We start from the raw sequence: 27,022 nt of genomic DNA on the forward strand, positions 1-27,022 counted from the left end.
GCTCAAACCAGGCAGGCCATTGTTGCCAGTCTGGAGGCCCTTGAACGTCACCATGGTATGGATCCGCAGTCTTCCCTCCCGGCGCGGGGGCGCAAGGCAGCCAGAACATCCACCAGGGCTTTTGAGCAAGAGGTCTTGGCCCGTCTCTCTTCTTTGCAGGAAATGGCTGCCTTGCCTGGACCGTCTGGTGGATCGGGACCTGAGCCTGGTGATGACAGTTCGGATGTGGACGAAGGTAATCCTCCAGAGGTGCCTGCCCAGCCGGGCGGGTCAGTCGGTGCTATTCCTCCCGGGACGCCTGCAGGCGTAGAACCTGATGGTAAGCACGTGCGCCCGGGTTATCCAGGTTCGTGGCCATGGGGAGGTTTGACCCCTTGGTTCCCACCGAATACGGGCCCTTCCGCCAATTTCGGCTTGGGGTTCCCGCTTGGCCCGAGGTTTCCACACGATGCGGCAGCCTTACCAGGCTCGTTGGGTCAAGGGCAGATTTTGCCTTGGCCCCCCGCACAAGGTACCGGTTCTTGTACAACTTCCACAGTTCCCTCCGGTGCCTCCGGTCAACCGTCCACTCCTGGTTCATTGCCGTGGGGGCTCCAATGGGGCGGTTCGCCGCTGACGGGTTGGTCGGCCCCCTAATGGGGGGGCTGGTGCTTTCCACCTAATGTGATGGGCTCTGTGCCCTTCCACTGCCGCCCTTTTGGTGACACTGCGATGCCGTTAGGCGACCACCTCACGGTAGCCACCCGGGAGAAAATTCTCCGGGGCGAATATGTTGACGTCTTTGCCCTTCTTTATCGTGAGCTGGAAAAGAAGGACAAAGATGACTTGGACGAGAAGGACAAGGAAAAGATCAAGCGCCGCAAGGTTGAGCGGAACTGGGCCAATTGGTTGCCTGGTTTCCTAATCTATGCAGGGGTTATTGCGCGCGCGCAACCCTCTCGGGCCTCTCCTCTTTTCCAATACTTGGACATTATCTATAAGGCCTATACGGACTTCTCCGGTGCTGCCTGGTTGCAGTATGACGAGGAGTTCTGGATGAGGGCGGCCCTTAACCCCGCTATCCCCTGGGACCACATTCATCAACAGCTTTGGCTACAGCTCATGTCACCGGCTAAGCCTAACTCTGGTGACAGGTCGGACAGTGGCCACCTCGTCAGTAGGCATTCATCGACGGCCGGCACCCGCGCCTCAGCGGGGCAGCCGGTTCAACCCCGGTTGGTGTGTTGGGATTTCTCGTCACAAGGGGGCTGCAGCAGGAAGCCGTGCAAATACAAGCACGAGTGCCCCTTGTGCGGCGGTTCCCATTCCCTGGCTTCATGCAACAAAACGAAGCCCCGAGCCGGGACTAAGCGGACCGGGAGCGGTGGTAACACCCAAGGAGCTGGTAAAGGGTCCCAGTCCCATCAAGGTGACGGCCCTTAAGAAGTTGTTAGTGGCATACCCGCGCCCCCGTGACCGAGTTTATTTGTTGGATGGTTTTTGCCATGGTTTTCGTATTCCCTTTCAAGGCCCCAGGGGCCCCTGTATGGCCAAGAACTTACGTTCCGTGATAGGAATGGAGGAGGTGGTTCGTGACAAAATCCTTAAGGAGTGTAGGGAGGGCCGAGTTTTAGGCCCTTTCCACGCCCCCCCAGTTCCCAATTTACGGGTATCCCCATTGGGGGTGGTGCCTAAGAAGGCCCCTGGGGAGTTTCGCTTGATTCACCACCTTTCCTATCCGAAAGGTGGGTCAGTGAACGATGCCATTCCTGATTCCCTCTGTACAGTGAGATACACCTCGTTCGACCAGGCCGTCCGGATCGTCCGGAACTGCGGATTGGGAGCTGAAATGGCGAAATGCGACATTAAGTCGGCATTTCGCTTGTTGCCAGTGCATCCGCATGATTTCGAGCTTCTTGGTTTTACATTTGAAGGGCAGTTTTATATGGACCGGGCCCTTCCGATGGGTTGTGCTATCTCATGCTCCGCCTTTGAGCGTTTTAGCACTTTCCTCGAGTGGGCTTTGCGTGAGCGGTCTGGGTCCGCCTCTACGGTCCATTACCTGGACGATTTTTTGTTTGTGGGCCGCCGTGGGTCGGGCCAATGTGCACACTTGCTCCAGTCCTTCCTGGGTTTAGCGTCTGAACTGGGAGTGCCGCTTGCCCATGAGAAGACTGAGGGCCCAGCGACTAGGTTGACGTTTCTTGGTATTGAGTTGGATTCTGTTCAGCAGGCGTCCAGGTTGCCCGAAGAAAAAATTAACCGCTTGTTGCAGTTGTTGTCTTCGGCCTTGGGCCAGCGCAAGTTGTCTCTCCTTGAGCTTCAGTCACTTGTGGGCCACCTTAACTTTGCCTGTAGGGTGGTGGCCCCGGGCAGGGCTTTTTTACGGCGTTTATGCGACGCCATGTCTGGCTTGCGCCGCCCTCACCACCGAGTTAGGATTACTCAAGGCATGCGACAGGACTTGCAGGTGTGGGAGAGTTTTTTGGCTGAGTTTAACGGGGTGTCTTTTTGGCGTGAGGACCTTAAGCTCGAGGCGGAGCTTCAAATCACATCGGATGCCTCCGGGTCGGTCGGCTTTGGTGTTTATTTCCGGGGGCATTGGTGCGCTGAAGAATGGCCTGATGAGTGGCTTTCCAGTGACCTCTGCCGGAATTTAACGTTTTTGGAATTCTTCCCCATAGTAGTTGCAATTCAGTTGTGGGGTCCGGCCTTGGCCAACCGGGTTGTCCACTTTTGGTGTGACAACTTGTCGGTTGTCCACGTGATTAATACGTTGTCCTCCAAGTCGGCCCCAGTTATGCGCCTAGTGCGGGTGTTCGTGTTGAGTTGCTTACGGTTAAATGTGTTGTTTCTTGCTAAACATGTGCCTGGTGTATGCAATGGAGTTGCGGATGCTCTGTCTCGTCGGCAGATGGAGCGTTTTCGCCTCCTTGCACCAGAGGCCGATCTCCTGCCGGTGCGGTTGCCCCCCGAGATGTGGCGCCTTGGAGACTTGAGGCCGACCGAGCAATGAAACTTGCCCTGGCGCCTTCTACCCGGAAGGCCTACGACCACTCGGTGCACCAGTTTCGGGCCTTCAGGGAACAGGCTGGGTTGCCCAACCGGTGGCCCGTGCTGGTGGCCCACCTCATGCACTTTTGTGTGCACCTGAAAGGTAAGGGGCTGGTCGCCAAGACGATTAGGGCCAAGATGGCAGCCCTTGCTTTCCATGCAAAAATCCGGGGTTTACCTGACAGGACTGATGATTTCAGACTCCGGAAAATGCTCGAGGGTTGGGCACGCGAGCGAGGCCCGCGACCCGATACTAGGCAACCCCTTTCCCCCGTGGTTTTAAAAGGGCTCAAGGCAGTTTGGCCTTCAGTTTGTTCTTCCAGTTTCGAGGCGGCGCTTTTTCAGGCAGCGTCATTGATTGCATTTTTTGGAGCACTCAGAGTGAGTGAATTGGTGGTCAGTTCCCGGCAGGACCGTTCCCACCGGGCCCTTCAGTCGGGCGATGTAAAGATCCAAGGCGACAGCGTGGTTATCTCGATTCGCAAATCTAAGACTGACCAGAAACAAAGAGGTATGTGTATCACCCTGGGCCTGTGTGAGGATACTGCTATCTGCCCGGTGGCCGCCTTGAAAGAATATATTGCCGTTCGAGGCGACGAGGCGGGGCCTTTATTCCGTCACATCGATGGGTCGCCATTGACCAAATTCCAGTTTTGGTCGGTAACCTGCAGGGCTTTGGACAAGCTTGGCCTTGGAGGGGTCCGATTCGGGACTCATTCCTTCCGTATCGGGGCTGCATCGACGGCGGCCGCCATGGGGTATCCTGGATCGGCCATCCAGAAGGTAGGACGTTGGAGGTCTTCTGCTTACAGGGGCTATGTTCGCCCTATTACCCATTGAGGGGTGGTTGTTGTTCTCACTGTGTTATTTTGTTTTGTTTCAGGTGCTGTGGCGCGGGGCGAGAGGACAAGGATCTTGATCGCCGGCCACAGCATGATATTTTGGGCTGCCCACTTCGCTCGACGTTCGCCCTTCGGTTCGCAGCTGGGCCTCAGCGAGCGGGCAGTGGTGGAATGGCAGGGGCGCCGGGGCCTGCGTTGGGACGGCCTCCTGCCACTGCTGTTACGGGGGAGGGATGGCCCTCCGCCCCAGATCCTTGTGGTCCACCTTGGGGGTAATGATCTGGGCCTGGTGCAGGGGAGGGCCCTGTCACATCAGGCGATCAAAGACCTCCGGGTGTTGCGGAGCAGGTGGCCCGATGTGTTGATACTGTGGTCCGCCATCCTTCCGCGACGGGTGTGGAGGTCGGCATTGAACCCGGCCGGGGTCGAGAGGGCTCGACGTAAGGCTAACAGGGCGATGCGGAGGGCGCTCGCCGGGGGACTGGGCATTTACCTTCCACACCCGGTCATTAGATCTTATAAGGCGGACCTTTATCGACCAGACGGTGTCCACCTGTCCGCTGCTGGCAACAGGGCCTTTTTGTTGGACCTACAGCTGGGGCTTAGGCTGGCTTTAGGCCTGCCTGTGGGCCCAAGTGCCTAAGCTGAGGCTTGGCATTGTGGTGGCGGGACTTTAAGGCAGATTTGTTTTGGTGACCACCCATGGTTTTTCCCCTTAAGGGAAGTAGCGGGTGATGGACGGCAGCTGGGTTTAAACGGCCCTCTGCTGTCTTTCTCGCTACAGGGTCACCTCGTTCGGGAGCCGTCCCTGGCGGTGCGGCGGAGCCGGACTGAGGTTACACCCGACCATGCCGGCCTGGTAGCAGCCAGTTTGCCCGGCTGCTGCTGGGGGCTGGGTGGCTCGCCCATCGGGGCTGGGAAGGGTTTTGGAGTTCCCTTCGCCTCCCCGGTTAGTTCAGGTTGCCCCAGGCTGTTTGTTCAATAAAAGTTGCCCTGTTTTACACCCACATTCCGTGTTGTCTCGTTCTTCCGACTGGGGGGGGCAATCCGGTCCTTTCCCGCCCGCGCCGGCTTCAGCTGGCATTAGGGCGGGGACCGAGTTTGCCTCCCCGGATGGAGCGAGGCAAACGGCCCCTTCATCCGGGGAAGCGGGTGGGGCGTGGTTGGCAGGGCTTTTTAGCCCTGACACGCCCCCGGCCACGCACTTCGCTGGCCGTTTTCGGCCCACCCTCCCTCCCTGCAATAGTACAGGTTTTTTGCCGGTCGCCGTTGTTTTCGGGGCCAGGTAGGAATTTTTTCATCCCATCTGATTGGCCTGAGCTGGGATGTTTTTCGCCTACCTTGTACTGTTGCTTTTAGGCTGGGCTTAATTTGGTAACTTTATGGGGCGGGACTTTAAGGCAGATTTGTTTTGGTGACCACCCATGGTTTTTCCCCTTAAGGGAAGTAGCGGGTGATGGACGGCAGCTGGGTTTAAACGGCCCTCTGCTGTCTTTCTCGCTACAGGGTCACCTCGTTCGGGAGCCGTCCCTGGCGGTGCGGCGGAGCCGGACTGAGGTTACACCCGACCATGCCGGCCTGGTAGCAGCCAGTTTGCCCGGCTGCTGCTGGGGGCTGGGTGGCTCGCCCATCGGGGCTGGGAAGGGTTTTGGAGTTCCCTTCGCCTCCCCGGTTAGTTCAGGTTGCCCCAGGCTGTTTGTTCAATAAAAGTTGCCCTGTTTTACACCCACATTCCGTGTTGTCTCGTTCTTCCGACTGGGGGGGCAAAGATATCCAACTCTTAGGAGGTCTGTTACATGCAGGGATATGGGTACCCTACCCTTGGCATGAAAGCCCTGAGGACCACAGGGTGCCCAAAATAAATATTTCTCATAATAAATCATGGTGAAATTGTTCTTAAACAAATGTGCTTGAATTTTTTTTACAGCATAGTCTGATGACTTAGAATTGTTTTGATTCCAAGATAATTTGGCCTTATATTTATTTGCATTAGATTTACAATAGGTTATATAAATGTTGTGGAATTAGGGCTGGATTGAGTCTCAGTCACCTGCCTATGCGAAACATATACTATTTTGATGTCTATATTAATTAGTTTTTATAGTTTAAATTTTGGTTCTGTTTCTCAGGAGGCTTTAGGACGCTTTGGGTGATGTGACCTCCCTCGTACAGATAATGCTGTCTTTTGCCTCACATGACTTTGCCTTTTGGAATGTTTATATATTATAAAATTGTAAATAAGTATCAGAACCTAGCTTCCTGGGACACTCTTAGTTAATCTTGACTCTCTGAATCAACCTAGCTTAACTCAGCTTTCCTGGACCCTCTTGACTTCAAAAGAGAGGGAGAAAGGGCTGAGCTCTGTCGTGTATGCCACTGTAAGTCAGATGCTCGTTACAAAGTTGACTGGCAGTTACATTGGTTCCCATGGATGGAAAAAGGTACTTAATGCATGAATGTATTCTTGTTTCTTGTCATTCTGGCAAACTACCATGTGTTATGGGACTTGACAGAACAACCAGGATATATCCTTTTATAAAATTGCCGTGCACAATATTTAAGTATTGAATTTTCAATTAAAGATGTATGCAATGAATGTAATGAATTTACATTTGGGATTGAAGTCAAGTAAATAAGAGATTTTTAGAGCAACTCCCACTCTTTCTTGATGCAATTGAGAAACCAGCTTCTCTCCCTCCCTAAATGAACACAATGGAAATAGGAGTGTATAAAAGGGTTCCTGCACTCCTCATTTCCCCAATATGGGGTAACACTTACTACTCCTTGGTAATTGAATAAAGTCTGCAAAGCATCCTGAGAGTCACATGAGAAAAGCACCAAAAAGTAAATACTTAGAGATCGAAGCTGATACAGAGAACATGTGAATTGTGATGACTACTTGTTATTCTGGAATTCAATCTAGGAATAATATTGGCATGAATATGCATTTGTGTGAAATTTGAACAATTTGATGATCCCAGCTATTTTTGCAGACTGCTATTGCAGAATTCTGGATTTATTTATCAATGTGCTATGATGATTATAGCCAATACAACTTCTTAGCATTAAATACCATTCTAATCTGTACTGTCTGCTTGTACTAATGATGGACACGTCTTCATTTTGTGTGAAATAGGTGGGTACTACAGGCAAAATTTGTTGTCTGAAACAGTCCCTCTACTTTACACATATCCATCAGTTGTTCTTTTACTATTGAAATAAATTGTTTCTGCTGTGCTTAATGCATCCGCTCATTTCAAACCTCTGATATTAAGGTAAACAAAATGAAAGTCACAAAAGAAAAGGTTTACATTTATGTAACATACCTGGCCTCAGTAGAACAGTTAATTTTTGAGGAGAGATCTGGGTAACATCCGAGTTATTTTCTTGAGGCCCTTCACTAAGGGGCTTGTTTTCATGGATTATTACTTTAGAAACAGGAAACTCAATGAAATTCCCTTGGCATCCTTTTGACACAAGCCTTTCAGGAGTGTCACATCTTATATGGATTTCAGACGTTTCAGTAAAATTCTAAAACAAACCAAAGGGGAAAGAATAAGATGAAATTCTGTTCAATAAAAATGTTAAATATATCCACTTGATTGACTTATTTTTGCATACGTTTTGTCATAGATTACCTTTGTGAATAAGTAGGGGTACATAAAAATACAGTATAAACCCCCCCCCACACACACACACACCTCAACATGATCTAAGGCTGGTTTCACACTGCAGGCACTGGGAAATTGGAGTGCCCCGGAGTGTCCAGATGGCCACACAGCCACACAGCAGGTGCATTCACCGCTTGCACAGAAGGCTCGGCCACGCCAGCTACAATACTATAAATAAAACCCTGGAGATATTGCAGGGGGAAAAGGGATGGGCTGAACAGGGATGGGCTGCGGATGCCCTGCGGGAGTGTCCAGAGCACTCATGCTTCCCGTCCTTTTTGAGCCAGCTGCAGGTCAGGTGGGGATGGGTTGAGGGCGGGAGCAGGACGGCAGGCAGATGTGCACATTTGGATGCACTTTTTTTGTCTGCTCGCCTGCCATCCCTGGGGCGGCTTAAAATGCCCATCTGGCACCGGCCTAAGTGTACTTTACTGCTACTAATTGGCTTAGTTCATAGATTAGTCTTTTGGCTATTCCTTTGCCTTTCAACAAGAAGTGTGTGCATTCATTGAATAGATAAATCCAGTATATCATGCTATAATAATATAATCATATATCCTTCTCCTCAGCACATTAGATCAGTCACAGATGTTTTCAGTGCCCAGAATTCAAAAGACATTAAAGAACAGAATTTTTGAATGGTAGTTCTTACCCCATCCTTATGATTTAAACCTGGCTCTCAAGATGTACCTAACCTCTGATTTCCAAAAGCAGAAAGTGAAAAACAAGGAAAAGGTCATGCAATGACCATGTACTGAGGGATTTCTGTCTGATATTGAAGTCAGTAATAGAGAACTGGGGTGTTTTCCCACGTCGACTGTTTGCAAGTGGATTTTGTCAGTTGCAAAGTGCATTATTTAGTGTGTGTGAATACACCCTTGTTTTGCCATTCCAAACGCATATTCCATACAACTGTTTAATCATATTATATTTGAGACACAACTGTTTAATCATATTATATTTGAAACTCTTGCTTTTGTATTTTAGGACAGTTTTCATTTGACATAAGTCAGCATAGTAAACATTATTATTTCTGCAAGTAAACTGAAGCTGACAGGAAGCGATCTGATCTTAAACTACATGGATTTTTGAGATTCTTCTGATAAAATATTTTATCTTTGAAGAGAGTCTTTGAAGATTCACATGGAAGCAACCATTTGGAAAAACAGTATGTCAGCGGGTAATTGGTGAAGATTTTCAAGAAAGATTCATGAGCGGGAGCAGATGAGGTGTAGTATCTCACCCTCAGCCATTTTCAGGGAAAGCCATGAATATAAACAATTCTGGTAACTATTTTACATGTTGGGAAAACCTGCACAGGAATAATTATTTTAAAAAATATGTATATGGAGGAATGTTTTAGGTCACAAGCTACCCTATAGATTCCTCCCCACTATGATATGTTCCGGTTAAATTATTATTATACCACAATAAGAACCCAGTACATCTGATGCTGGAATGAATAAGTGGCTGCCATACAGCTGTCAAGCTTAAAAACCAGGCTAAAGAATATTTTGTCCATGTGATGCAAAAAAGACATCATGCTCCCATACGCAACTGTCTGTTTGCCATATTGCTTTTCTTTTCATAGGTAGGTGTCATTTGTGGGTGACCCTTGTGGTGACCCCTGAATCGTGCCCTTCTCCTTCCACAGCTCTTCATATGGCGTCAAGTCTGTTATGCTTTTGGTGCCAGGTTAATACATAAGAGTGGCCCCGTGGCGCAGAGTGGTAAAGCAGCAGTACTGCAGTACTGTGGTCTGAACTCTCTGCTCATGACCTGAGTTCGATTCCGGCAGAAGCTGGATTCAGGTAGCCGGCCCGAGGTTGACTCAGCCTTCCATCCTTCTGAGGTCGGTAAAATGAGTCCCCAGCTTGCTGGGGGGAAAGTGTAAAAGACTGGGGAAGGCATTGGCAAACCACCCCGTAAAAAAGTCTGCCGTGAAAACGTTGTGAAAGCAACGTCACCCCAGAGTTGGAAATGACTGGTGCTTGCACAGGGGACCTTTCCTTTTTCCCTTAATACATAAGAATCCTGGTCTTTTCTTAAGTAATAGTAAAAAAATGTTATTGCATAAAACCATTGACTATTGCTTTTCTTAAGTGGTTTTTTTAAATGAGTAGGGTTGCCAAGTCCCCACCAACTGCCAGGAGGGGACTTTTTATTGCGCATGCTGTGTGCAAGTGGCATGATGATGTCAACCGGAAGTGACATATCGCACCAGGCACATTGTGTGGGGATGTTCTAGTAATTCAGGGGGAAACTCTATGGTTTCACACAGGGACGCTCTAGCATTGGAGGGGGGGAACTCTGTGGTACCATAGAGTTTTTCCCCAAAATTACTAGTGTCCTTGTGCAAAACCATAGAGTTTCCCTGAATTGCTAGAGTGTCCCCACATGATGTTCCAGGCATGATATATCACTTCTGGGTGACTGATCGCACTGTGTGCCACCACGCATGATGGACCTCTTTGGGGGCGGGGATCCCCTGCCGGCCCACTCCTTGCTGGCAGGTTGGGGACCCCGAAACTGGGGGAATCCCCATCCCCAATGGGAGCTTGGGAAGCCTAAAAATAAGAACATAAGAGAAGCCATGTTGGATCAGGCCAATGGCCCATCTAGTCCAACACTCTGTGTCACACAGTGGCCAAAAAACAAACAAACAAACAAACCCCAAGTGCCATCAGAAGGTTCACAAGTGGATCTAGAAGCCTCCGCCCAAGCACCAAGAATACAAAGCATCACTGCCCCAGACAGTTCCAATAATATACTGTGGCTAATAGCCATTGATGGACCTCTGCTCCATATTTTTATCCAATCCCCTCTTGAAGCTGTCTATGTTTGTAACCGCCACCATCTCCTGTGGCAGTGAATTCCACATTAATCACCCTTTGGGTGAAGAAGTACTTCCTTTTATCCGTTCTAACCCGACTGCTCAGCAATTTCATTGAATGCCCATGAGTTCTTGTATTGTGAGAAAGGAAAAAAAGTACTTCTTTCTCTACTTTCTCCATCCCATGCATAATCTTGTAAACTTCTATCATGTCACCCCACAGTCGACGTTTCTCTAAGCTAAAGAGCCCCAAGCGTTTTAACCTTTCTTCATAGGGAAAGTGTTCCAAATCTTTAATCATTCTAGTTGCCCTTTTCTGGACCTTTTCCAATGCTATAATATCCTTTTTGAGGTGTGGTGACCAAAATTGTACACGGTATTCCAAATGAGACTGCACCATTGATTTATACAGGGGCATTATGACACTGGCTGATTTGTTTTCAATTCCCTTCCTAATAATTCCCAGCATGGCGTTGGCCTTTTTTATTGCAATCGCACACTGTCTTGACATTTTCAGTGAGTTATCTACCACAACCCCAAGATCTCTCTCTTGGTCAGTCTCTGCCAGTTCACACCCCATCAACTTGTATTGGTAGCTGGGATTTTTGGCCCCAATGTGCATTACTTTGCACTTGGCCACATTGAACCTCATCTCCCACAATGACATCCACTCACCCAACCTCAACAGATCCCTTTGGAGTGCCTCACAAAACTCTCTGGTTCTCACCACCCTGAACAATTTAGTGTCACCTTCAAACTTGGCCACTTCACCGCTTACTCCCAACTCCAAATCATTAATGAACAAGTTAGAGCATGGGACCCAGTACTGAGCCCTGCGGCACCCCACTGCTTACCGTCCTCCGCTGTGAAGACTGCCCATTTATACTCACTCTCTACTTCGTATTAATTAGCCAGTTTTTGATCCACAAGAGAACCTGTCCTTTTACTCCATGACTCTCGAGCTTACTAAGGAGCCTTTGATGAGGAACTTTATCAAAAGCTTTCTGGAAGTCAAGGTAAACAACATCTATTGGGTCCCCTTTGTCCACATGTTTGCTCACCCCCTTAAAGAACTGTAACAGGTTAGTGAGGCAACATCTTCCCTTACAGAACCCATGCTGAGTCTTCCTCAATAACTTGTGTTCATTAATATGCCTACTCATTCTGTCCTTGATAATGGTTTCTACCAACTTTCCCAGTATTGAAGTCAGACTGACTGGCCTGTAGTTTCCCGGATCTCCTCTGGAACCCTTTTTAAAGATGCGGGTGACATTTGCTACCTTCCAGTTCTCAGGAACGGAGGCAGATTTCAATGAAAGATTACATATTTTTGTCAGGAGATCCAGAAGTTCACCTTTGAGTTCTTTCAGAACCCTTGGATGTATGCCATCTGGACCTGGCGACATATTAGTTTTTAATTCGTCCATCAGTTGTAGGACCTCCTCTCTTGTCACCTCAATCTGGCTCAATCTAACTCAAAATGAGTCTTCCTCCAATCTGGGTTTTCATTGGCTTCTCAGCCCTTTGCAACCTCTGAAATGTTTTTTCTTATGGGTTTTTCTTATTTTAATGGTGTCTAATAATTATTTAGCTATGCTACAGTGGCATACCAAGGGCAGGGTAGGAGTGTGGTCCACCCAGGTGCAGCTTGAGGAATGCCCTTGATGAGATCAGGCTACCCTGGAATTATCCTGGTCAGGGCTAGGCTGAGAGCAATGTGACTGGCCCAAGGTCACTCTGCAAGTTTCCATGGCATCAGTGAGGATTTGAACCTGGATTTCCCAGATGCTAGTCCAACACTTTAATCATGCTGGCTCTCATAATAGAACAGGGTGTCAGAATTTGATTTTAAACAAAGTTTGGATCCAGGGGCATCTTTAAGAGCAAACATTGTTCTTCTGTGATTTCAGGTTTTCACGGCTGGTAACATCATTAGGGTTTGTAGAATCTTTTGGGCTCAAGTGCCGTGTTCTACCGGAGAAAGTTTTTCTTCCAGACGTTTCGTTCTCGGCTGCCGAGAACATCCTCAGTGGCGAGTTTCCTTATCCTTATCATTATTCAACAGCCAGTTTCCTTATCACTACCCTTCCAGGTAAGCCCCACCAAACAATGGGCACATCCACAAACCTATTGCCCTTTCACCACACCCCCTCTAGCCTAGAAATAGCAGCTCTCCAGCAGCCCTGGCCTCACTCAATGCACAGCAGCCAAGAAGGTCAGAGCGCCTGCTCCGGCTGCAACGCCACTGAGGATGTTCTCCGCAGCCGAGAACGAAACGTCTGGAAGAAAAACTTTCTCCAGTAGAACACGGCACTTGAGCCCAGAAGATTCTACAAACCCTAATTGTTCTTCTGCTTCAGACCAACATGGCTACCCACCTGGATCCATTTTCTAGGCATTATTATTTCATGAGTATTATTGAAAATAATTTTGTGGTATCAAGGAGGGCCCTCGAGCTGGATAGCCGCAGCCTAGCCTGATCTTGTCAGATCTCAGAAACTAGGAAGGGCCAACATGGAGGTAGGAATTGGCAAACCATCTCCAAATGTCTTTTGCCTTGAAAACCCTATAGGGTTGCCATACATCAGTTGTGACTTGACAGCAAAAAACAAAACAAAACCCCACCAAACAAAGGGGGGGTGTCAAAGAGAGTAGGTGTGCCACTGCTGTGATTAACTTTATTACAATTTTTAGCGTAATGTTTTATGGATGGTGATTTAACTGTTTTCTTCTATTTAACTGTATAATCTGGAAGCCGTCTCATGAATATAGCATATATGACTTTTAATAAATAAATAAATAAAGTATGCAGTACCTCGCAATCTTCTAAAGAAAAAACAATCCCATTAGAAGTTTGAATTAGAAATATTCCCTGAATTTTTTTTTAACTGAAAGCAAGCACAGTCATTAGGGTTTCCAGTTAGGGGCTAACAGCCGCAGGGAGTCCATGGGCGTTTTCGCACTGACCTTCAAGTGGTGCGACCACCCTCCTCACGCCGGCGGATCTGCAGGGATTTCGCACCAGAAGCGCCGTCGCACCCAAAAGAGCCGGCGACTTCCGTCGCGAAACCAGCTCAAATGGAAACCGCCAAGAAGCAGGAAAACGTTTGAGCTGGTTTCGCGACGGAAGTCGCCGGCTCTTTTGGGTGCGCCGGCGCTTCTGGTGCGAAATCCCTGCAGATCCGCCGGCGTGAGGAGGGTGGTCGCACCACTTGAAGGTCAGTGCGAAAACGCCCCAAGGGATCACCATCAGGCAATAACATGACATCGTGTCTGAGGAAGTGACATCAGTCCACTCTAGGAGTTGTTGGAAACAATGGTTAAAAACGGTAGAGTTTCTGGTGATGCCTAAAGCAGACTAACATCACTCCTGGATTTTCCCTGGAAGTGATGTCACGTCGCTGCCCGATGGAAATAACAACATCTGTAACAAAGAACAATTTTTTTACATCTGTTTTTCTCCTGCAGCAGGAACAGTGGTGAGAAATGGGAGCTGCAGGACAGGGGAATTTGGCAAACTCAGTCCGGTACAAATTTAGAATTCACAGCTTCTGTAAAGCAGAAAAATTTATGTACATCTATGTTTCTGTTCCTTTCTGGTATTTCTTACGACACCAAATTTTCTTCATGCAATTACTTGGATGCAGTTTTCTTTGGCAGTCATAGTAGAATTAAACCTGCTATATGTAAAAAAAAAAAAATCACCTGTTGCTATTTAAGGAGAAACATATGATCAGCTCTGGCCAAACACCCTGAATTTGCTGAAGAAGAGGTATTTCAATGTAAGCCCATATTTTAGGGATGCTTACAGTCTGTATTTTTCTCTAACAGACAGCAAATGCTTGAAGTTGTGTTGCTTCAATAGAAATTTTTTTTTTAAGCAGCAGCTGTTCCTTAATATTTCTAACAGAAACAACTAAAGGTCACAAAGAATTGAGTAGTTTTTGTTTTCATAGGACTTGTTCTGTGGGTAGATGCTGAACAAAATTAACAGTGTGGGGGTAGAGGCTAAAAGATGTAGCTGGAAAAAGGCAACTGTCAAGATGGTGATTTAAGAAGTTTTTGCAGAGTAATTAAATTAGTTGTGCCCAGTAAAAAAGATTTCAGGTTGCACCATAACATTTTAAGATCTGTTTATACAGGGGTCATTTTGTAGATAAAGAGGTGCTGGAGCTCATTAGCACAACTTGTTTGCATAACTCCTTTACATATGCTACACACCCCTGATATCACCGGAAGGTGTACTAAATGGAATCAGCTCAGCATCTACCTTAAAATGCTTCTTGAATTATAACTGTCATAATAAAACCTTTCTCCCGTCATACTTTTTAAATTACTTTTCTCCTATGTGGCCACAGTGGCATGGTGAAGATTTCCATCTGTCTGCTTCATATGTTTTGGTTATTTTTCCTTTTTTTGTGGGGGAAAATATTAGAAAGTTTGTCAAATCTTAGAGTTCAGCAAAATTTTCACAGGGGGTTTGAACAATGGAGCCCAGAAGCAAGTATTTTTTTTTGGGGGGGTGGTGGTGGTTAGAAAGAAAGAGCACGATAAAATTTAGAAGTTCTGGAGCTCTGCTCCTGTGAGCTCCTGTCCAAAATAAGGCCTGTGTTTATATAGAATTATGTGATGTGAAAAACTTCTACCCAAGACTCTGGAGAGCTGCTGATAGTCAGAGGAGACAGGATTAGCCCAACCACTCGGAAAACCTAGATTGCTTGTAGTGCCAGATTGTAAGGACTACCAAAAAAAGCAAGAGAAGCCTTCTCTACTGATTTGAAGAGAAGCTTGCCGTTTTGTTTTCTAATATCTCCATAACTGTTGACTAGGGTTGCCAAGTCCAATTCAAGAAATATCTGGGGACTTTGGGGGTGGAGCCAGGAGACATTGGGGGTGGAGCCAAGATTAAGGCTGTGACAAGCATAATTGAACTCCAAAGGGAGTTCTGCCCATCACATTTAAAGGAACTGCACACCTTTTAAATGCCTTCCTTCCATAGGAAATAATGAAGGATAGGGGCACCTTCTTTTGGAGCTCATAGAATTGGACCCCCTGGTCCAATCTTTTTGAAACTTGGGGGGTATTCTGGGGAGAGGCACTAGATGCTATACTGAAAATTTGGTGCCTCTCCTCCAAAAAACAGCCCCCCCCCAGAGCCCCGGATACCTGCAGATCAATTCTCCATGATTTTCTATGGGAATAAATCTCCATAGGGAATAAGAGTTCCCAGCAGACATTTCCCTCCCCTCCCCCCGCTTTCTGACGACCCTGAAGCGGGAGGAGGGTCTCCAAACCGGGGGATCCTCTGCCCCCACCTGGGGATTGGCAACCCTACTGTTGACTCTGGTCTTCTATAGCTGTCATGTCAGAACGTGGGAGGTTTTTGAAGAGCTTTTATCTGTTTTTATTTTTACATTGTTCATTTGAATGTCCAGTAAGTTCATTCTAGACTTCTCACATTTCTCTCTACTGAAGAGGAAGGGGGTGCCAGGGTCAGAGTTTGCCTATGGTGCCAAAATAGCTTGGGCCAGCCTATAATACTGACCTTTATAGACCAATGTCTGTCTAAATATAAGGCAGCTCTGTGTGATCGTATTTGTTTTGCTAAGCTTCTAAACAATCCAGTATGCAGGTTGAGATCCCCATAATGTCATATAGATGAATCAATCAATAATGGAATGATATCAGAGTTTTCAGTGGAAAGCAAAGGAGCATACCAGCTGGCATGATACTGAGAAAGAACAGTAGATGGGGATAGGGGAGGTGTGCATGGATTTCCCATTCCTTGCAATGGCTTGCACAGCACGGCATATGCACTCATGGATTTATGTTGGAATGGATGGGTCTAAAGCAAAGGTCTCTTGAATTCACTGAAAATCCTTCGCTTAAGGCTGTACCTCGACTAGAATGAACTCAGCCCCTACCCCTCCAAAAATCAATGTGGCAAATTTTCAGATTTGTAAAATGTATTCCTTACAATATGGTCACCTGGGGAAATTTTAGCCCCCATCGGATGGTACACAAATAAATCCACATGATCACCATGGGTTGCAAAAAGTGATGGCACAATTGAAGAACATATGAACATATGAAGCTGCCTTATACTGAATCAGACACTTGGTCCATCAAAGTCAGTATTGTCTTCTCAGACTGGCAGCGGCTCTCCAGGGTCTCAAGCTGAGGTTTTTCAAGCCTATTTGCCTGGACTCTTTTTTGGAGATGCCGGGGATTGAACCTGGGACCTTCTGCTTCCCAAGCAGATGCTCTGCCACTGAGCCACAGCCCCATACGTGGCTCTCCAGGGTCTCAAGCTGAGGTTTTTCACTCCTACCTGCCTGGACCCTTTTTAGTTGGAGATGCCAAGGATTGAACCTGGGACCTTCTGCTTCCCAAGCAGATGCTCTACCACTGAGCCACCGTCCCTCCCCAAATTGCTGGCATATGCATGCATGAATGCATGCAATGTCTGATTCACCTTGGTATTTTCCAGTGCAACAAAAAGACCACATACAGGGATGAGGACAAGGAATGACAGCACGTTGGCCCAGGGAAAAGTGAATGCGTGAACAACCCTTGCTATTTCTGACTGCCCCATCCTTTCCCCATTCGCTGGTGCAACAAGCTAAACATCCCAGCACTGCTTCCGAAGCAAGGAAATGTCGTTATAAAAATCCATGCTTCAGAAAGGCTGCCATGCATTGAAAAAAATGTTCAAACTTTTTCCTAAATCTGTTGAAGTCAAGGGCTTAGAAGGGTGCAATTCTGCTCAAGATTGCATTATAAGGAACTGTACCGATTATCTTTCACTAATACCTTTGCTCTATCAGTGAGATTTATACTTCTTTCTCAGAGGGCCATCCCAGTACAAATACAGCGTTCTGAAAGTAAATATCACAGTTCCCTTGAAACAGGTACAAAAAGCTGTCAAGGTCTGTCACTCTGGCAATGAAATGCAACGAACAGAACACTGAGCAATGCATGATAGGCCTCATTCCTTCACTGGGCACTTTTGTAAATAAAGAACAAATTTCACAGAATTGTTTTGTCTGCCTGCTTGTATATGCTGTGCAAACAGTGTCTGGTGCTGTTACTTGGAAACTGTCAATCACAGCCAAAGGTATGGGATTCACTGAAGTTCTGAGAATGTACGTTTCCACATGGAACTCAGAATCTAAAACGAGACACACAATTCAGCTAGCTTTCACTTCAATATAAATGGGAATTTGGCTAATCAAAGTTAGGGGTGTGCGGTTCCTTTCGATTTCATCGGGACAGAGTTAAACTCGTGCTTAAATTTCCCATGAAAATCGACAGCATTGGAAAAAAAAAATACTTAACTGGTTGGTTTCTAGCCTTTGGATTGCAGAGACAGACTTGAAAGTATGAATATAGTTTACTTGCGAACGCCCAGTCTCTAATCAAAAGACTTCTGCATACAACTGTTGCTCAAGCCCTTTTCAGAAGCTCAGGTTTGATGTACCAGCAACAAGTAAGGAATGTAGGCTACCTGCACTCCTTCCAAAACACACACTGGCTATTGTGTTTAAATAATGCAGCACACATCTGTTTCCAACTTTAGTACATTAAATGGAACACTGGATTTTACAGAGTATGCAGTTGCCTGCGTACAGGGGAAAAAAAATATGTGTGTTTACTTATTCTTATTCACACAAAATGGTGACCACATCTATTGGAAGGATCATGAGCTGCATACACTTTCCTCAGGTGAGTCTGGTGCACCAGAATTGAACATAGAATAGAGATTGTGTATGAGAAGAACTGTCCAGCTTCTGGATTCAACTTTTGCTCTTTCTAGTCCTTTTCAGACATTCAGTGGGCACGTGTAACGGGGGCACCTTTTAACGCATGTGGATTCAGAGACTGTTTCTGCCTGTGCCATTTGGTTTCTGTAGACTATTTATCTGCCTCTTCCACAGATCCTGGTTATATCTTACCTGATTCTCTACTTCAGGTATAGTTGGAAGGCACATAATACAGTAGCCTTATTGAAGTTGAGCGGATCTGATCCATTCAGCATAGGAGATATCAAAGAAACCCTACAAAAACCTCCTTGAACACCACGACAGAATGTAATATGGGCGTTTTCGCACTGACCTTAATCAGCAGCGACGCCCCTCTTCACCGTGCAGGATCGGCGCGGATTTCGCACTAATTGCCACGGAGCACCCAAAAGAGCCGGAAAGTCCCGCGGCTTTTGCGGCGCAAATGGAAACTGGTTTTTGGCGGTTTCCGTGGTGCTCTGCGGCAATTAGTGCGAAATCCGTGCCGATCCTGCGTGGTGAAGAGGGGCGTCGCTGCTGATTAAGGTCAGTGCGAAAACAGCCTTTCTGTAATTGTATTACTGCTTGGCAAAAGTAAATCCTCTAACTTCTGCGAAAACTAAGATTTCAGATTCAGAATCAAATACCTACACTGATCAATACTTTAATATGTTTTTTTTAAAAAAATGTGATTAATATTGTATAATTTATTCTGATTAGGAATTTATCACACAACTCATTCTACTGTGCATATTAAGAAGGTTCTGGGCTTCTGTTTTTTGAACCACAGCCCTCTTTCTCACATCAAAACAAAACTGCTTTTGAAATGAGATTTTTAAACAATTGTTTCTGGTGAAGTCTGAGGTAGGGCTGAAAACTGGCTGTTCAAAGGGGGGGGGGGGGATACAAAAATGTCACCGGGTTTGCTGAAACCCCCTTGGGCTTGACTTTCTACCCAATGTCATAATCCAGACTCCAAGTGAAGAATTGTTCTTCCCTCGGGGCAGTTTTTGTATTGGAACAGAAACTCAAACCTTGCCGTAATGACCTCAAGTATTTGCATTCTACTTTTCAGAGAATTTACTTTACCGCTTGAGAACACCAGGCACAGTGTGGTCCAGAAAGCAAACAGTCTTCACAATTCATTGCACTCCCCGAATTACAGATTCCTGTATTTCAAATCAAGAAAGTACCGTGGATTAGCACATGGTATATAATTATTCCAAGTACAAAGTGTCCTAGGTAATGTCTGGACTTTTTGAAAGCAGCCTTTCGGTTTCAGCCATCAATTCAAACGCTTTTGATAATTCAAAAAAGGTGGCAGAAATGCTATGTGAATTACTAACACCGATGGTTTTAATTGGAATTCATATTTCGCTTGGTCACAATGGTAATAGGCACAAAGAAAGTACTGAAGTCTATTGACTAATCATTAACCCTGTTTCCTGTACTTGATATGAGACACGTTGCCAATGGCACCAGATCATCAAAGAAAAGTTCACATTTTCATGTTATTCCTCCCCTTTTCATTGTTTGTTCCGTAAGTTAAAATGTAGCCTGTACCAGAAAACTTGCAACGGAATCGCAGTTGTGCTATACATCTTTGTACTACCCTACTTGCCCAATTAAACAGCCCCTGTGTCTATGCAGTGCATGTGTTTTCAGTACTGAAAACAAAAAATACAACCCAGACTGTGTTACAAAACATTAATCAAGAAGAAAGGTGCAGCGGCAAGCATAGTAGGAACAGCTCATTTATCTAAAATGGTGAAGAAGATAACAGTGAGAACACACGTTCAGAAAGAAGTTTATCACCTGTTAGCCTTACCTTGTACATAGCTATTTCTTTGCAGAAATAAAAAGAGGCAAAGCAATTCAATCCCCATTCGCTCTCAGTTCTGGCTGCGCATACAAAACATACCAAAATTAATTACATCCGGGATTAACAAGAGCAGTGCAGAATCTTTTCATAAATCATGAGTTCTTCTAGCGTATGTTTTCAAGTTCTTCAGCTCAGAAAAAAGTTTTGGGAGACTTCCAAGCCACTGCATTCATATAAACAAAAAGGCACCTGGATAGGTAGATAGCAAGCTATGCATAAGGAAACTTCAGCACGGTTATGGAATTCAGCTCAGTTTTTTTTAATCCTACTTCCTTGTTTTCCTTATAAGGAAGACAGGTAATACAGTCAGACAAAGGTGGGGCAATTCATACAGGTACAGAGCTTTGTTTTTCACTGAGACACATCATTTTACAGAACTCTTAAGAGTTTTGCCAGCCTGGTACATGTATTGGGTGAATGATGATTCACCTGATACATGTACTAGTGTATTAAGTGAATGATGATTTGGGTAAAAGTACCTAAAATGGTGGGTAATTCCCATTTTCCTCTCAGTTTCTTCCTTGAAAATGAACCTTGCAAATCTGGAAAAAAATTTACCACATTGTGTTATCCCAGTCAAGAGCAGAAGCATCCATAAGTATATCGTTAGAGTGCATAGTGTTTTTAGCATTAGAAAAACTACATCAAATGTGCATAAATGATAAGCAGGGCTTTTTTTGTAGCAGGAATTCATTTGTATATTAGGCTACACACCCCTGATGTAGCCAATCCTCCAAGAATTTACAGGGCTCTTAGTACAGGGCCTACTTTAAGCTCCGGGGGGATTGGCTACATCAGGAGTGTGTGGCCTAATATGCAAAGGAGCTCCTGCTACAAAAAAAGCCCTGATTGATAAGTAAAATTATAACAGCTAATAACTATAACAGACTTCAGCTAATTCATATGACCCTGTATGCTTGCTGAAATGTGGATTTGGCTCCTTCCACTTCAGTGTATAGCTTCAAGGGGTAGCCATTTTGGTCTGCGGTAGAAGAGTTAGATACTGGACTCAAACCTAACCAGTGGTGTAGGATCTCCTTCTCTATAGTATATTTTCACATTGCTGGGAATTTTGTGTGGCTATCAGAACCACAAAGGGATTGACTGGGTAGCTCTTTGCCATCTATTACTTTCCCTGTTGACCCACCTAAATTCCTTGCCTCTCTTTGAGTCTATGACCAATTTTGCACTAGACCTTTAATCCTGGTTTAGTCCTGTTCCCAAACTGACATTCTACACTAGAATCAGAGAAACCAACTCTATGATTTTAGTGTAGAATGTCAGCTTGAGGACAGGGCTAAAGCAGAATTAAAGATCTAGTGCAAAATTGATCTGTGAGAAAGAGAACAATTGAGGGTGGAGGCATAATTGAATGATAGGTTCTTTGTATGTCCAGTGCTCATTCTCCTGGAACCTGTAAGCTTTTGATAACAGTATCCTTCTGGACCAGAGGTGTCAAGCTTGTTTGTTATGAGGGCCGGATCTGACATAAAAGTTACTTTGTTGGGCTGGGACATGTCTGCCATAAAATTAAATGCCAGGTACTAGAGATATAAACATTATGAATGACACAGGCAAACCCAATTAACAATATTAATTTTTACTCAGAAATACAAACAAAAGCAATTGATTTACTGGGGAATCCACAAAAGCCCCAATAAATATATATATGACTACGTTTTCCCCAAGGGATACCATACCTTTCCCTAGCCATTTCCTTTCATTTCTTGACAGTCTGACCACACATACCTCACCGTGTATGTTCACGTGCCCACTCCCCCACTCCTGCCTTCCTTCTCTCGCACCAGTTGCTTGTAGGCCAGAAACAAGCCCTGGATGGGCCGGTTCTGTCCCCCAGGCCACATGTTTGATAACCCTGTTCTAGACTGTCTGTCTGGGCTGGGATTGGAAGGCACCATTCTGCAGTGGTTCTGATCCTACCTGGAAGGTGGGTTTCCGAAGGTGTTGCTGGGAAATTTCTGCTCAGCCTTTGGCCTATGCTCTTTCACATGTACTTGAAACTGCTAGGTGAAGTCATCCAGAGATTTGGGCTGGGTTGTCACCAATATGTGGATGACACTCAGCTCTACCTTGTGCTTCCAGCTGATCCGAGGGAGATTGTAGAAAGCCGGAACTAGTGCCTAGAGGTAGTATAGGAGTAGATGTGGGCTAATAAAGTGAAGGTTAATATTGACAAGATGGAAATGCTACTGGTGGACAAAAGGTATGTTCTGTCATCCATTCTGGCTGGGGCTGAACTCCTCTTGAAGGAACAGGTCCATAGTCTGGGGTGCTCTTGGACCCAGGCATACTGAAGGATAAGCAGGTGGCAACTGTGGCCATTAATGCTTTTACCAGCTTTGACTGGTCAGCCAGCTGCAGCCTTTCTTGGTAGAAAAGATATAGCCACTGTTGTGCATGCCCTGGTTACATCTAAATTAGATAATGGCAATGCACTCTATATGAGGCTACCATTGATAAGTGTTCAGAAACTTCAGCTGGTACAGAATGCTGCAGCCAGGATGTTGACTGGAGTGGGCTGTAGGGATGTTGACCACTAAAAATGTATGGGTGGAAAAACCCAAACTGAGTGACGGGGATGGTGTGCAAAGGCTGTCTGACCATGCCCATGTCACCTCATAAACAGAATGGGGATGTTATCAAAGATTTCAGGTTTTCACGGCTGGTAACATCATTAGGGTTTGTGGAGTCAATGCACAGCAACCAAGAAGGTCTGAGCGCCTGCTCCGGCTGCAACGCCACTGAGGATGTTCTCCGCAGCTGAGAACGAAACGTCTGGAAGGAAAACTTTCTCCAGTAGAACACGGCACTTGATCCCGAAAGACTCTACAAACCCTAATAATAATAAAGAATGGGGATGGCTTGTGGGGGAGCATGTGGAGGGTTTGGGACAGTTCTTTTTGAACCAGCCCAGTTTGGAACTCCTCTCATATGCCCCTATATACCCGTCTATTATCACCCATTTTTGTTCCAGTGTTTTCCAAACACTCCTGCACACTTACTTTGAGTATTCTGACTCTTTTGGTTTCCAGAAGGCTGGCACACTCTTTCCAGTACCCAAACCCCTTCTCTTGAAACACCAGTACTCATATTGAGTTTTTAAGTGACTCTTTTCCTACAGGCAGTTTCTAACCATGCCAGACCAGGGATCTCTGCACTCTTCAGATCTAACTCCCTGATTGACTGGGTATAGAAATTTTCCTCTCACTAGAAGATCTATCCCCCTTTCCTTAGCCTGAATGGGAGCCTCCATCTGTCCTTGTCAACTTTCTCCAATTTTCCTGTCTGTGTTAAACTGCTCTGCCAGAGCTGAATTCCAAATGAATTCTCCCTCTCAGCATTCAGCTTTAAAGTCTCTCTCTGCTCAGCTGATGCTAATCTGATTGAGCTGTAGCTGAGTCTTATAATAAGCAAGAAATGCTTGGGTTTATGCTCTGGTCCTGAATCTTCAATTTACTGAGATATTTCCAATTGATCTTCTGCAGCTTATGCAACAATATTTTTCTTGATGTTTCATTTAAAGCAGTAATTGCAAGTATCACTTCTGGGCATTTGTGAAGCTGCTGAAGATCTCTGAAGTCCTGTTTGCAAAACACAGCCAGTGAATCTTGTAACCCAACCCACAGAGAGGAGTGGCAGTTCTTTGAAAAGGACCGCCATGTCTTGCCATCTTCAGTTTTCACACTCTAAAAAAAGCTGCCCATAAAGCCTGTAACATCTGTTGTCAATCTTCATTTTCATTTTCATTTTGTAATCCGATAAACATGTGCAGTCTGTGACTGCTGTAAGGTCACTCTAGAATACACACATTTTGCTAGATAAAACATATCCCTGCCAGTCCAAGGAAAATTGAATATTACTTCCCTGCTCTACTCAGCTATTCTAGTGATTCAGCCACACGAATCACTACCTACCTACCTAACGTCTAATTATTTGCCATGTTAATCATAGAGTTTTGATGTCAGGTCAAGGTTATCTTGTTTGCCTCTCCTTTTACTTACACCAATAGCCATCGTTTAGAACCGTTTAACTTTCATTTTTGCTGTATATATGGATTGGCTCATACAAACTTTTCCACTGATGCAGCAAGGGAGAGCTTATTCAATTCTCTTCTTCATTGCAGTCCCATTTTTTTTTTGTCAATGTGGGCCCCATTAGCCCCACATAACGTTTGGAGTGCAGGGAAGCCCTCCCTCCTCTTGAAAGAGCAAAAAACCTGATGATACCCGTTATGTCTTAGTTTTAGTGTGATCTAATAATTTGTCATTAATACTGCACATTGCTTTAAATACTGTAACCGGTGTTAGAGCTATAGTAGTAGAAGGAAGGGTTTAACCCGTATTATGGTTTTATATGTTTTATATGTTTTATGGAATTGATTGTTTTTATGATACTGTAAGCCGCCCTGAGTCCGCTTGCGGAGAGGGCGGGATATAAATGTAAAGTAATAAATAAATAATAAATAAAATATCTTAAAATAAATATTCTTAACAACCATCTTTACTGCAACTCTTTTATGCTCTTGTCTTAACTATAGAAGAATTGGGGCTGCCATGTGATTATTTGTTAGCTGGTGCTTCACAGAGAATAAATTCCATGATCCTCTAACTCTGTCTTCCCAATCCTAAACTGCAGAGAAGCTCTTTTCTGGCTCAATATAGGTTTTTGTAGCCACTATGTTAGCGTATGTTTTACTCTGCTGGTCTATGACCATAATAAATGATAAGACTTCTTTTCTGGATTAAAACTGGGAGCACACTTTGTTTTTGTTTTTTTAATCTTTAAAATGCTTTATTGAATTGAGAAACATGGTACAAATACATCAACAAATCAGTAAGTGTGCACCAAGTACCAATACAGAACAGGGAAGTAGGTGCGTACACCATAGGCCATCTTAAAGCAAAATTACAACAACAATTGACATGACATCAGTATAGCATGGTATGAGTTACTAGGAATATTGTTATCAGCTAACACTTTGTCTATAAAGGGACGCCATTTTTCTATAAAACTCAGGGAAGCAATTTGTTGAGAACGATGGGGGTCTAAATAATAAGTAAGCTTATCCAAAACAAAATAATCCCACAATTTCAACCACCAAGCCCAGACGGTGGGCGGAGATTACTGCTTCCAGACTAGGGCTATTGCAAATTTAGCAGCCACAAACATATGTGAGATCAATTCCTCTACCACACTTTGTTGTTAAATTCCAAAATGTTTACTTTTAGATTACGTTATCGCTATTCGCTATCTCAGAATGACTTACATTAGAAAAAACCTACTCACCAGTTCCTACTGGAGTCTTGACTCTAATTGTGCCACTCGACAACCCCCCCCCCAAAAAAAAATCCAAGCCCGAACCCCATTGCTCATGCAAATTCACCTCTCCACCTGAAATGTTAGGTCAAGCGAAAACTAGTTGCTTAGTTTCAATGCTATTAGCTTTTTTTAAATTGTCCCTTTGATATCTTTTATTTTGTTTCCCCACAGTCAGATTTTCTTGACTTACCAAAAGAGGGCTGGATGACGGGATCTGAGTCCAGCAGATGCTTTTTCTTTGGATGCATTCAGAGTCTGGGCAATCTGGCTTTATAAAAATGGTAGGAATGTGAGTCAGGGGTAAAATCCGTGCTAAGTATCATGTCACTCAGAGGGGCATTTATAGGAGATTGCCTAGCATGCATAAATAGTACAGCACTAAAAGGGCAACATGTCAGTGATAATTACCCTGTCTACTGTAAAACAATAACAACAATAATAAAACGTGTTAAGAGGTTCCCAACTAGAAAACACACAATTGTTGAGATGAGGTCAGAATATCAGACAAAACTATGTCCTGCAGATACTGATTATTTTAAAAGCCTTTTCTTTCTAGAGTGCCATGAAGCTTTCTTAACAAGCACCATCTTATTTTATTCATTGATTTAATGCCTCCCAAAAGAGCACAGTTACTGATCGGAAATAAAGACCACTTTACAATTCTGAAACTTAAGAACCTGGGATATTTTGGGCACCACCCATCCATGTTAAGCAATTATAAGTCCCATCGGTTTCATATGCTTAATTTTGTTACAGTTTATGAGATTAAAGTGTGCTTAACATGGGTCATATGATATTATATTTGCTTTATATGTGGCACTTCACAGAGTTTTTAAAGCAAAAACTAAAAAAGTCTCTATCTGCTCAAAGTTTACAGTCTAAAACAAACCATGAGAAATATTGCAGAGCAGGAGAGAGAAGCATAGTAAGGGATTCACGTCTGTTAATGAATTTTTGAGGAGAATTGCAAAGTAAAAGTGGGGCGACACCATGTACATCTGAAGGGTGATACGACAAATATATAAATATACAAATGAATTCCAATATGAGGGAATATTATATTATATGATCAGTTTAGTAAATATACATTCTTTTATTTGGGGGTTTTCTTTTGCACATTTCACTTTTAATTGTTTGTTACCTCAGAAATAAATTTTAAGAAGTTGCTCAGTAAAAGCTGAAAGAACAGAAGTATTTGCTCATCAATTACAAAATCACTCCCGGGAAAGCCCCTACACACATTCAATTTGGGCACTATTTCATGGTTTTGTAGGGTGGACGCAACGTTTCTTCACTCTATGTATGCAACTAGAACGTACTCCGGAAGCACAGGCAATCTTGAAGTTGTCAGAAACATGCATGGGGAGTTCCCCAGGCTGTCCGCTGCCATTCCTGGATGAACCCCCACTCCATTTTCCTAAGCCAAACCATCCCTGAAGGCCTTATTTGACCCATCGGTGGATAGCACATGCCATGGTCCTGATCCATATAGGGCCCCTGTGAGACTTTTAAACTCACAGCAGCAGAGTGGCTGCAAGTCCCCAGGGTGACCTTGTGTAAGGTAATTTGGTCCTCTGAGGCCACAGAAGAGAGCAAAAAGAGATTGTGGTCACTATCACTGGCCAGAGGAGAGGAATCAG

At 45.0% G+C, this 27,022-nt stretch overlaps 1 protein-coding gene across 4 annotated transcripts in view; it reads right to left on the reverse strand.

Moving 5' to 3' along the window:
* ITGB6 (integrin subunit beta 6) overlaps positions 1–20,569 on the reverse strand; it is a 76,948-nt gene extending 56,379 nt beyond the window's left edge. The window contains exons 1-4 of one of the 4 annotated variants that reach the window (XM_060257150.1): positions 20,522–20,569; positions 19,989–20,062; positions 19,250–19,329; positions 7,202–7,406 (exon numbers count right to left, since the gene is read on the reverse strand). In XM_060257150.1, coding sequence (XP_060113133.1) covers positions 7,202–7,406; positions 19,250–19,329; positions 19,989–20,046 — 343 coding nt within the window. In that variant the 5' untranslated portion in view covers positions 20,047–20,062; positions 20,522–20,569. The other 3 variants (XM_060257149.1, XM_060257151.1, XM_060257148.1) reach the window with 3 other exon arrangements.
* Positions 20,570–27,022: the final 6,453 nt, after the last annotated feature.

Source organism: Heteronotia binoei, chromosome 16, assembly GCF_032191835.1.
Source record: "Heteronotia binoei isolate CCM8104 ecotype False Entrance Well chromosome 16, APGP_CSIRO_Hbin_v1, whole genome shotgun sequence".
NCBI lineage: Eukaryota > Metazoa > Chordata > Lepidosauria > Squamata > Gekkonidae > Heteronotia > Heteronotia binoei.